This window comes from Ctenopharyngodon idella, chromosome 3 (assembly GCF_019924925.1).
Source record: "Ctenopharyngodon idella isolate HZGC_01 chromosome 3, HZGC01, whole genome shotgun sequence".
In the NCBI taxonomy this organism is placed as follows: domain Eukaryota; kingdom Metazoa; phylum Chordata; class Actinopteri; order Cypriniformes; family Xenocyprididae; genus Ctenopharyngodon; species Ctenopharyngodon idella.
Window position 1 is genome coordinate 7,962,359 of NC_067222.1, and position 12,672 is coordinate 7,975,030.

Here is a 12,672-nt window from a genome sequence, read left to right on the forward strand (position 1 = left end):
CTATTTAAGCAGCACGCACACACACACACACCGCGAAGTCTTCATTTGCCCTGGTGATCATTTCTAAGCGTTTTCTGTGGATTGTTATACTGTTGCCGTTTGGACTGTTTACCTCTTGTGATTCTCTGCTGCCTGCCTTGATCCTTGCCTGCTTACTGGACTGTGTTTGTTTGCCGCCTGCCCTGATCTCTGCCTGCTTCCTGATACCGTTTGTCTGCCGCCTGCCTCGACCATTGCCTGTCCCCGTTTACGTCTCTGCCTCTGCCCTTACCTGTGTGTATACTATTCTTAATAAAAGCTGCAAATGGATCCCCATTCTGTTGACCCATCATTACAGAAGACTTCGCCAACTAGCGATCCAGCAGCTATCATGCAGCTCACCACTGAGCTATCCGCCCAGGCCAACCAGCTCGCGGTTCATCAACATCAGTTGAACCGGCTAACTTCCCTTACCGAGGAGCTGGTAAAGACTCTACAGAGCCTTCGGTTCAGGCCCCCCGAGGCCGCCGCCTCGCCGCCCGCGGCTCCCGACAACCAGGCCTTCACTCCCGCTCCTGCGGTGAACCCGCGACTCGCCTTCCCGGAGAAGTTTGATGGCAATCCAGCTAAATGTAAGGGATTTCTGCTTCAATGCTCACTCTTTGTTAACCAACAGCCTGCTCTGTATCCCACCGATTCCAGTCGGATATCCTTCGTTTGCTCGCTGCTGTCTGGTAAAGCTCTGGATTGGGCCACGGCAGTGTGGAGAGAGGACGGCTCCGTGTTTCCCACATTCTCTGCATTTCTTCGACAGTTCAAAGAGGTTTTCGAACATCCCGCGGGAGGTAAAAGCGCTGGAGATCAACTGCTGTCGCTGTGCCAGGGCAAAACCACCGCTGCTGAGTATGCTCTCACGTTCCGAACTCTAGCAGCTCAAACAAACTGGGTCGATGATACGTTGAAGTTGCTGTTTCGCAAAGGTCTGTCTCTAGAACTTCAAGCCGAACTAGCCTGCCGCGACGAGGGAAGAACGCTTAGCGAATTCATAGAACTGGCCATCCAAATTGACAACTTACTTCGCTCTCGACGGCCCACTTCCCAAACCTTAACCAACCCCACTCCAGAACCCATGCAGCTCGGCTATGCTCCGCTACACCCAGAAGAAAGAGAAAGAAGAAGACAACTCCACCTGTGTCTGTACTGCGGCCAAGCTGGTCACATCAAAATCAATTGTCCCATCCGGCCAAGTCCCTCTAACCCGAAAGCGGTGAGTCCCCTGCAATCCACCAGCTATTCAGCTAACAGTTTCAAGATACCAGTACATGTGACTGTTAACCACCAGCGCATATCCACTCAGGCGCTCATAGACTCTGGGGCGGCAGGCAATTTCATGTCAAACACTTTCATTCAGGAACACAACATCACTCTAACTGCTTGTGATTCTCAATTGACAGTGGAGGCGCTAGATGGTCGGCCCATCGGAGAGGAGAAAGTCGCCCATATCACTGCTGAAGTTGTTCTGCAAGTAGGAGTATTACATCATGAACCCATCAGATTTTACGTCATCCACTCACCCAACAACCCAGTCATCCTTGGTCTCCCGTGGCTCAGGACCCACAACCCACACATTTCCTGGAAGGAGGGACAGATTATTCAATGGGATCCATCCTGTCATGAACTTTGTTTGAAACAAGTCACCCCATTACCAGTTCAAGCTGTATCTGTCCACAAAGCTAATTCCGACGAGTCCCACATCCCCGTCGAGTATGCTGACCTGGCAATCGCTTTCAGCAAGAGCAAAGCCACAGAGTTACCCCCACATCGACCCAGTGACTGCGCCATTGACTTACTACCAGGTGCCACGCCCCCCAAGGGCAGAATATTCCCTTTATCCCAACCTGAATCTGCTGCTATGAAAAAATTCATTGAAGAGGAGCTAGCCAAAGGTTTCATTCGGCCCTCAACGTCACCAGCGGCATCAGGCTTCTTCTTTGTCAAGAAGAAGGACGGTAGTCTCAGACCCTGCATTGACTACCGCGGACTTAATGATATCACCGTCAAATTTCGTTACCCTTTGCCCTTGGTTCCAGCAGCTCTAGAGCAGTTACGGCAGGCTAAATACTTTACCAAGCTGGATCTTCGCTGTGCCTATAATCTAATACGCATCAGAGAGGGGGACGAATGGAAAACTGCCTTTTCCACCGCCACTGACCACAAGAACCTTGAATATCTCCGTTCAGCCAAACGCTTAAACCCCAGACAAGCCAGGTGGGCCATGTTCTTCACCAGATTTCAGTTCACCGTGACATATCGACCAGGCTCAAGGAACCTCAAAGCCGACGCGCTGTCCCGCCAAGTGGAGGAGGTAGAGAGAACAAAGATCGAGGAAAACATCATCCCCGACAAACTTCTGGTCGCTCCCGTACAATGGGACATCATGACAGAAATCACCGAACTCAACGCACAGACTGTACCACCCCCGGAATGCCCACCAGGTCGCACGTTTGTACCAGAAGCCCTCCGCAGCAAATTACTGTATCAAGTGCATGCTCTTCCCAGTTCTGGTCACCCGGGTATTACTGCCACACTCCAGCTGTTACAGAACCGGTTCTGGTGGGACACTATGCTAGCAGAGACCACTCAGTTCGTAAAAAACTGCACAGCCTGTCAAACCTCAAAACCATCCCGTCAGGTACCCTCCGGTTTGTTACAGCCACTGCCCATTCCTCAACGCCCCTTGCCCCACATAGCAATTGACTTCGTCACCGACCTCCCTGTGTCCCGTGGCCACACCACCATTCTTACGGTTGTGGACCGATTCTCCAAAGCCTGTCGACTTATTTCACTACCCAAACTACCATCTGCTTTTGAAACAGCAGAGACCCTCTGCAACTATGTATTCCGTTTCTACGGCCTGCCTGAGGACATTGTATCGGACAGAGGGCCACAGTTCACATCCTGGGTATGGGCAGCTTTCTTTAAACACCTGAATGTCAATGTCAGTCTCACATCAGGATACCACCCCGAATCCAATGGCCAAACAGAGCGCATGAACCAAGAGCTCACCAGATTCCTACGCACTTACTGCCAACAAAATCAAAATGACTGGAGTCGTTACCTGATGTGGGCGGAATACGCACAAAACTCTCTCCAGAAAACCGCCACCGGCGTGACTCCCTTCAAATGTGTACTTGGCTACCAGCCACCACTGTTCCCTTGGTCCGGTGAACCGACCAACCTACCATCCGTGACAGAGTGGCTGCAACGCAGTGAGGAGACCTGGGACCTCGCCCATCACCATCTGCAGCGCGCTGTGAGAAGGCAGGAGGTACAGGCCAATCGTCACCGGCGTCCCAGTCCAGAGTACACCGTGGGCCAATGGGTCTGGCTGTCCACACGAGATCTTCGCCTCCGACTTCCATGCAGAAAGCTCAGTCCCAGGTTTGTAGGGCCTTTTCAAATTATTAAACAAATTACACCCGTGTCATTCCGATTAGACCTACCCGCTAACTACCGTGTTTCTCCCACTTTCCATGTGTCGTTGCTGAAACCCTCTGGTGGTCCGAGGGGGGAGTCGGAGGGAGTCGAGGCCCGCAACCCCCCACCCATGCTGATCGAAGGCGAGGAGGCTTACCAAGTTCGAAAACTACTACTCGATTCCAGGCGCCGGGGTGGGAGACTTCAGTACCTAGTCGACTGGGAGGGGTACGGCCCGGAGGAGCGATCCTGGGTCGATGTGGATGATATCCTGGACCCCTCACTCACAGAAGAGTTTCACAGGACGCATCCGGAGAGACCGGCCCCTCAACCACGTGGTAGACCCCGGCGTCGTCCGCCTCCTCGCGTCTGGAGCCGCTCGCAGGGGGGGGGCTCTGTCACAAGTGAGGCTCCCGCACTTCCTCCCCCGCACCACCGGAGGGAGCCTTCACCGGAATATTGATAACCTTCATTCAGACTACATTTCCCATAGGCCCTCATTCCTGGGACTGATTGCACACACACCTGCACCACATCACACTCACACTATTTAAGCAGCACGCACACACACACACACCGCGAAGTCTTGATTTGCCCCGGTGATCATTTCTAAGCGTTTTCTGTGGATTGTTATACTGTTGCTGTTTGGACTGTTTACCTCTTGTGATTCTCTGCTGCCTGCCTTGATCCTTGCCTGCTTACTGGACTGTGTTTCTTTTGCCGCCTGCCCTGATCTCTGCCTGCTTCCTGATACCGTTTGTCTGCCGCCTGCCTCGACCATTGCCTGTCCCCGTTTACGTCTCTGCCTCTGCCCTTACCTGTGTGTATACTATTCTTAATAAAAGCTGCAAATGGATCCCCATTCTGTTGACCCATCATTACAAATATATTGTGGATGCTTGTGGATCGCTAGATTAATTTATGGTTATGGAGTGTCTATGTTCAACCCATTTGTGTGTTATCAGTGTCAGGGGTGAGTGATATGATCAAAATCTTATTTCACAGTATGAGTAATGAGAAACAATAGGACAAATATGTACAAAAACAAGAAATACAAATTAAGTAAAGAGTGCTTTAATTCAATTAAGATTGTTTTTTATTCATTTGATTATAAAATTGAATAATCAAATTTAAATGAAATGGCATTTGTGATGTATAGTTTTGTTTCTTGTCTTTTATTTTGTAGTTTGATTCACGTTGTTTGTTCTGTGCTTCCCTTGCTCCTCTTGTGCTGCTTTAGTCTATGTGTCATGTTCTAATTGGTTCATTGTCTTGTCACGTGGTTATGAGTTCTGGTTGTTCATTGGTTGTCTTAGTCATGTGTTTACTAAGTTCATGTATTTAAAGCCTCTTGTTTTCCATGTTACTTTGTCATTTATTGATGTTATGGTAAAGTCTGCTGTTTGGTGAGTTCATGTCAAGTCCAGGTTCATGTTGATTTCTTGTTTCAGGTTTAGTTTAAGTCAAGTCTAGTCAAGTATGTTATTTATTTTGTTTCTGTTCACATTAATGTGTAAATAAACTGCACATGGGTTCTTTAAGCTAACCTTCAGTGGACTTAAGTATTACAGAATACATAACCTGACCATGAACCCAGCAGCCTAAGATGGATCTAGCAGATCGGCTCATTAGTCCTCGTCAAGCAGGATGTTCTATTAAGAACTATGTCAAGAATTTTCTGTGTTTCTCGGATCATGCATCCTGGGACGAGACTTATTTAAAATGATGCTTTCAATATGGACAATGAATATGCTGATTAAATGCCCTCGGTTGAGCACCCCTCAACGCTATGCCAGCAAATGGACTTTTTGTTTTTAAGTAGATCAAGTTTTCTGGTGAGTGAGGCTGAGGCATACACTAAGCCTGAGCCTGCTCATGTCATGTTCGCTAAGCCAGATACTGTTCATATCATTCTTGCCAAGCCAGAATCTGTTCACGCCATGCCTGCCAAGCCAGAGTTGGTTCACACCATGCCTGCCAAGCCAGGGCCTGTTCATGTCATGTCTGCCAGGTCAGTGCCTATTCACATTATGTCTGCCCAGCCAAAGACTGTTCAAATCATGCCAGCTAAGCCAGGGCCTGTTCACGCCTTGACTCCCATGCCAAGACCTCATATCTACATCATATCTACCAAGCCTGAATCTCTTCATGTCGTTCCTGCAAAGCCTGAGTTGCTTCATTTCATGTTTACCAAGCCAGAGCCTGTTCACGTCATGCCTGTCACGGCAGGGTCTGTTTACGTCACGCCTGCCATTCCAAAGCCTCATCACGTCATGACCTCAACGCTACAGTCAAGTCATGTCAGGGCTGTTCAGCCAGTGTTTCTTCATGTTGTGGCCCCAGTACCAATGATCACCAAGCCTGAGCCTTGTATCATCATGGACACCAAGCCAGAGCCTCCTCACATCATGCCTGCTAAGCATGAGCGTGCTTATGTTATGCCTGTCAAGTCTGCCAGGTCAGTGCCTTTTCATGACGTGTTTATTAGAGGTTGTATTCAAATTAAATACTGCCAAACTGCCCATACTACTTCTAAATAGAATGTCTACTTCATAAAATGTATTAAAAAAATGGAAATTTATGGTTGAGATCATTCAAATAAATGGAGGTGCCCTTACATGGTCAGTAATGGAGCTTGGATGTCATCTAGTGAAAAAGTTTGGTACTGTTGCATCTGAATTGGTAAAATTTCAAATGCATAAATAATACTGAGATTAATATTTTTAAAATAAATATTTGTTTATTGAACATTTGAAAAAAAATCAATATCACATTTGCAATTATTTGTGAAAACAGCCCTCTTTCTTGTGATACTGCTTAATTGCTAATTATATCACATGTTCTTTTTTTTAGGAGTGCAAAACATACAACATATGGTGAACACAAAACACAAAAACAACAATAAAACAGCAATGATAGTAACAGCAATGAAAAATAAGCAGAAATGACAAACGGGTAATAGTAGAAGTATTTGAGTAGTAATAGCATGTATAAAAATAATAATAATATTTTGTGATGAAGGCAACAGTAATATCAATAATAATAATAACAGTAATAACAGTAATAATAATAAAGATAGTAATACTAAAGATGGTGATAATAATTTGTGTTGACGCAATAGTAATATCAATAATAATAATAATAATAATAATAATAACAATAGCAATACTAATACTAAAGATGGTGATGATAATATTTTGTGATGACGGCAACAGTAATATCAGTAATAATAATAACAGTAATAACAGTGATAATAATAATAATAATAATGATGATAAAATAACAATAGTAATAATAATAATATAATAATTAAATAATTAAATAATGACACATACCCAACACATACCACACCTATCCTAGCTTCTGTGTCAGTGTGCATGTTTTTGTTTGTTTGTTTGTTTGTTTGTTTTCTCATTCACAGTAATAATATTTTGTATTGACGGCAATAGTAATATGAATAATAATAATAATAACAACATTTATATCAATAATAATAATAATAACAATAGTAATGCTAAAGATGGTGATGATAATATTTTGTGATGACGGCAACAGTAATATCAATAATAATAATAACAGTAATAATAATAATAATAATAATAATAATGATGATAAAATAACAATAGTAATAATAATAATATAATAATTAAATAATTAAATAATGACACATACCCAACACATACCACACCTATCCTAGCTTCTGTGTCAGTGTGCATGTTTTTTTGTTTTTGTTTGTTTGTTTGTTTGTTTGTTTTCTCATTCACAGTACAATTACTATTTGTATATATATATATATATATATATATATATATATATGCCTAAGCTGAGGTGGTGCATTAAAAGAAGGGTGTGGTGCATTAAAATCATGTGTGGTATATGTTGGGTGTAGATTTGATTTAGTTATATTTATATATTTTAAATATATATATTACATTTTTTTAAATTATTAAAGATATTCATTAAACCGTTACCGTCCTTATACAAAGCAAAATATCATCCCATCAACATCATCCTATTACTGCTCAATGTTTCTATGATATTGATAATATATATCACATGTTCTAATATAAATGTCAAGATCTTATACAAGTACTTTTTTTTTGTAATCATGTCTTGAATTTTGTGGGCATTTTTTTTATCAATTTTGGTGACATTTTTGACACAATCACTTACTGATTTCTGACAACAGCACAACAGTAACAAAAGAAATTAAATATAATCCTGAGTCCTTTTAGTCTGAGACCAAGACAAGACAGACACCAAATGTGGCCGAGACCAAGACAAGACCAAGAAGACCTTCAAAAAATGGTCTTAAGACTGGTCTCGAGTACTATAACACTACTAACCACTATGGATTTATTTTGTTTTAAGTAAAAAAAATGTAATTATTGTCTATTGGTGGTAAGAGCATTGGTGGTGGTTTTCCTGTTTAATGGAACATTTCAGGTTCCCAATCTTGCTTATTCTCTAAACTTGGCATTGTGCATTATTTGTGTTTCTTGACTTCAAAAGTATTGGAATATAACACACAAATGGTGTGCTTGAAAAGTTACAATTATCATAATTTTCTCCTTGTTTGATGAGTAAACAAGTCATATGAAACTCTAACTCTCATTAGAAGTATTAGTTTGACTGTAAGGTTAGGGTTAGGTTTTAGGATTCAGGTTACAAAAGATGACATGTACTTGCTTATTACTTATAGTCAGTAGAAAAGTCTGTTGTGGGACCATCAAAATAAAATGTAAGCAGATATTATGCCGACAGTCTACTAATACTCTAATGAGAGTTATGTTACAAAGTTACTTCTAGTTAGTAGAATGTGTAAAGTGGACGATCGAAATAAAGTGTACCAGTTCTTTACACACACACACTTGGTGGGAACAAAGAGTTATATAAATATATATATATATATATATATATATATATATATATGTGTGTGTGTGTGTGTATGTATGTATAAACAGATAATACAACACAACACTAATATATTGTAAAGTAATGAAGTCAAACCTGAGTTTTGAAGTCCCCCATCTCTGTATCATCAATGCAGTCATGAGCTGCATCTGGAAACTTCTCTGTAAACTGTGTCTATTTATACAATGTCAAGGGGAAATTGTTTTGCATTTTTAACATCACCTGTTGTGATGGTAAGAAAGTGAAAGACTTTCACTATTATTTACTTTTGTGTGGAAGTCTTTGAGCTGATTTGAGCTGAGGTCAACATTTTGCATATATTGATTAAGTGAATGTTTCATTTCTACTGTTTCTGTCTTTATTTATTTTATTATTTTAATAATTTCCAGACTACAAATAATGATTGTTTTAATTATTGATGTGAACAGAGAGAGAGAGAGAGAGAGAGAGAGAGAAAGGATATGCAAATCTTGCAAAAATCTTGAAGGGTTTGTTTAACTGGAATGAAATGTTGATGAACTAGTATTTTTCAAAGAGTTCCTTAGAAAAGTACTTCCTTATTTGTATTACCTGTTGTAGTATCTGTTTTACCATCCCATCCAGCCAGACAGGTTCTCAAGATTGCTAAAAAATATATACTAGTAGAAACCGAGCACTGGCATTTTTATTATTATGTATTTGGTTCTTCTTTATGTAAAGCACTTTGAATTACCATTGTGTATGAAATGTGCTATACAAATAAAATTGCCTTGCCTTGCTTTGCTTTGGTGGGAACACAGGCTTAAAGGGGCTCTTGCAGAGTTTCTAATACCTTCAGCACACCCTTCAACCAGCAGAGCCTTCTAGAATTTACCTACTGCCTCACCTCTTACCCCGTCTGAGTCCACTTACTCCAATAGCTCCCAAGATCTAGAAAAGCAATAGTCTGTTTGTGAAGATGATGTGTGGGACTCATCAGAGGATTGAATTTACTTATCATAAAGTTAAAGAGTAGTGAAGATGATGATAATCCTGTCTGGTGGGTGATTTTGTGTGGACTACAGACATTTTCCAGTCCATTATTTTTGTTTTCTTTCCTTGCCTCAGTTGGATTTGGCTTGCTCACTCAGGGAAAAAGAGAAATGTACTGTGGCATGACATAAACAAGCTTTTGTTGGAACTGTTCTGCAGGGAGTTTGGGACATAGACACAACAGTATGACTTTCAATAAACCATGTGATCTGTGGAAAGTGCTATACAAAATAAATAAATAAATAAATAAATAAATAAATACTCAAATTATTGCATATGAAAAATTAATATATCGGTGGATAAATAATCTATTCGAGCCACTTGGAGCATAAGGATGGAACATAAGGATCTAGTTATTAAGTAAATTATTATCATACACAGCAGTGATACTGTCAAGCTACTGGTTTGTGTGCATAACTTCTCTTGGGATAACACATCAACAAGATGATTTAAAAATGGATTTCACTCTTTTATTGCAACATTCATTTGTGAAAAATAATGAAAGTTCAAAGCCTTTAAACAGAAACAAAAAAAAAACTTTTGTAAATAAATGCTCTTTAGATAAGTGTTACTGTAGTTCCCATTCAATCAGTCACGTTTGACATTACGCCAGACCTGTGATTCTCAACCTTTTTTTCCAGTGGGCTGCACTATGTCCAAGTTCAAGTCTTACTGGCCGTATATCATTTATATATGACATCACCAATGCAAACCAACCAGGTCCAGAAGTCATATTATGGTATCTATACAATTACAACTACATTTATTATTATTATTATTATTATTATTATTACTAATATTATTAGAGAGTAATTCTACTCACCATTAATGGGACATCTGATGTTGTCGGGAGCTGACCAATTTGGTGAAATTCGGCTCGAAAGGAGTAACAGCACAGTGAAGTTGCGACCAGGGGAGGAATGGGGCAAAAAAAAGTGACCCCGAACTTTCTGGCACAAAGCGGTGATCACACCCGGTCTGCAGCACACCTCACCATAAAACCCACCAGCTCATTATGCACAGAACATTTTTTTTACACCACTTTTTATAACATAAAAAAATAAATGCTATTTATACAGAAATATAAATGCTATTTGTTTTAATTATTATTATTGAAATGCTTATCATTAACATTATTGAATGAATGGGATACTTCTTTATATTATTATTTGTCTTTCCTGATGCAAATGGCAAATAGTAAATAATTTTGAAAAAAAATCAAATCTCTTTTCCATACAGGGAAGTTTAATATCTCTTACGTTCTCGTAACTCGATTGCTCCTCCTAACTCGATTGCTCCTGTCTGCCTCGCTGCTCAGATTGGTTTGCGTCTGTAACTCCGTATAGCTTTGTTTTGAATCTCTTACTTTTATTCATTGTTGCTTATTTTTTTATTACCTTATATGTAATATTGCCTACCACACTAATCTGACGTCGCTAGCTTGTAATATTTGAATCTAAATCGCTGTTACAACGCATTTGCATTTGCAGCGCTAGCTTGTTAACCTGCTAACAGTCGCTCGCGCGCTCCTTTTTCAACGCGTTCTTCAAACAGCTGTGGTAAGTCGGATCAGTCTACAAACACGGTGAGTCATGTCATCCTCTCCCAGCATTGCTACCTGTTCCATTTGCCACATGTTTACCATAGCTCTCTCTGTCAGCGACGAGGGATTTACATGTCATAAATGTAGGGAAATAGTCAGGCTGACAGAGAGAATCTCAGAATTAGAGACACGCATCCAAACTTTAATCGAGGATAGTAAGAATGCAAGGGCTTCAGATACTGTTTTGGATGCGACTAGCTTAGTGAACTCTGTACATTGTTCGGTTCCGGCTGTAGAGCCCGCACAGCAGGGCACTTGGGTAACGGTGAGGCGGCCTAGCCGCGGAAAACACCACTCTTCCGTTCCAATAAGAACATCAAACAGGTTCTCCCCACTCAGTGATACACCCACTGAGAATCCTGTTGAAAGTGCCCTAGTTATTGGCGATTCTATTACACGGAACGTGAAAATAGAGACACCAGCCACCATAGTCACATGTTTGCCGGGAGCCAGAGCACCTGACATCAAAGCAAATTTAAAAGTGCTGGCTAATGCTAATCGTAAATACTCTAAGATTATTATTCACGTCGGCACTAATGATGTTCGACTTCGCCAGTCGGAGATCACTAAAATTAACATTAAAGAGGTGTGTGAACTCGCAAGTACAATGTCAGGAGAAGTAATTTGCTCTGGCCCCCTTCCTGTTCGTCGGAGTGATGAGATAGTTAGCAGATTATCATCACTCAATGGCTGGCTGTCTAAGTGGTGTCCGCAAAATAATATAGGTTTCATAGATAATTGGAAAAGTTTTTGGGGCAGACCTGACCTGTTAAAAAGAGATGGTATTCATCCCTCCCGGGATGGTGCTGCTCTTCTCTCTAGTAATATGGCACATAGTCTTAGAACTGAAACATGACAAACTGGGGCCCAGGTCAGAAAGCAGACAGACTGGCTAAACCGACCGTCTGCTAGCTGCCTCACGTTACAGAAGTCAGAAAATTCAGATAACTCTCAACACATAGAAACTCTTACACCTAGATATTTTCAAATAGAGACTGTGTCTGTACCCCGAATTAGTAAAAACAAAAAACTTCCAAACCCATTTAATGGTAAAAATTTAATTGATGTTCAACAAATAAAAAATAGAGATAATAATGCTAAACAAATGATAAAACTCGGGTTGTTAAATATTAGATCCCTTTCTTCAAAATCACTTATTGTTAATGATATTATCAAAGATAATAATCTAGATGTGCTGTGTTTGACAGAAACTTGGCTAAAACCGGACGATTACATTACTTTAAATGAGTCTAGTCCTCAAGGTTATGATTATCAACACAATGCCCGTCAGAAAGGCAAAGGGGGAGGTGTTGCTGTAATCTATAGTAATATTTACAGTATTAGTCAGAAGTCTTTCAAATATAATTCCTTCGAAACTATGGTACTTTACGTAACATTATGTAAGTTGACATTTGTGCTGGCTACTGTATACAGGCCACCAGGACACAATACAGACTTTATCAAAGAATTTGCTGACTTTCTATCAGAGTTAGTACTAGCTGCAGATAAAGTCCTTGTTGTTGGTGATTTTAATATTCATGTAGATAATAAAAAAGACGCATTAGGATTGGCATTTGCAGATATTCTAAACTCTATTGGTGTTAGACAACATGTGTCAGGACCCACTCATTGTCGTAATCATACTTTAGATCTAATATTGTCACATGGAATCGATATTGATGCTGTTG

The 12,672-nt window shown here is 40.9% G+C and overlaps 2 protein-coding genes across 2 annotated transcripts in view; both read left to right on the forward strand.

Moving 5' to 3' along the window:
- The window catches only part of LOC127510036 (uncharacterized), a 109,814-nt gene extending 97,414 nt beyond the window's left edge, over window positions 1-12,400 (forward strand). Inside the window, exon 2 of the mRNA XM_051889524.1 lies at window positions 12,292-12,400. The gene's annotated coding sequence lies outside the window, so the exon portion shown is untranslated. The remainder of the gene's footprint in view (window positions 1-12,291) is intronic.
- LOC127510009 (uncharacterized) lies at window positions 10,657-11,840 on the forward strand. Its single transcript, XM_051889487.1, has one exon. The coding sequence runs from the start codon at window positions 10,974-10,976 to the stop codon at window positions 11,838-11,840; it is 867 nt and encodes a 288-aa protein (XP_051745447.1). The 5' UTR covers window positions 10,657-10,973.
- Window positions 12,401-12,672: the final 272 nt, after the last annotated feature.

Coding starts and splice junctions, on each gene's coding strand:
- LOC127510009 (XM_051889487.1), top strand. CDS start 10,974: ATGTCATCCTCTCCCAGCATTGCTACCTGTTCCATTTGCCACATGTTT.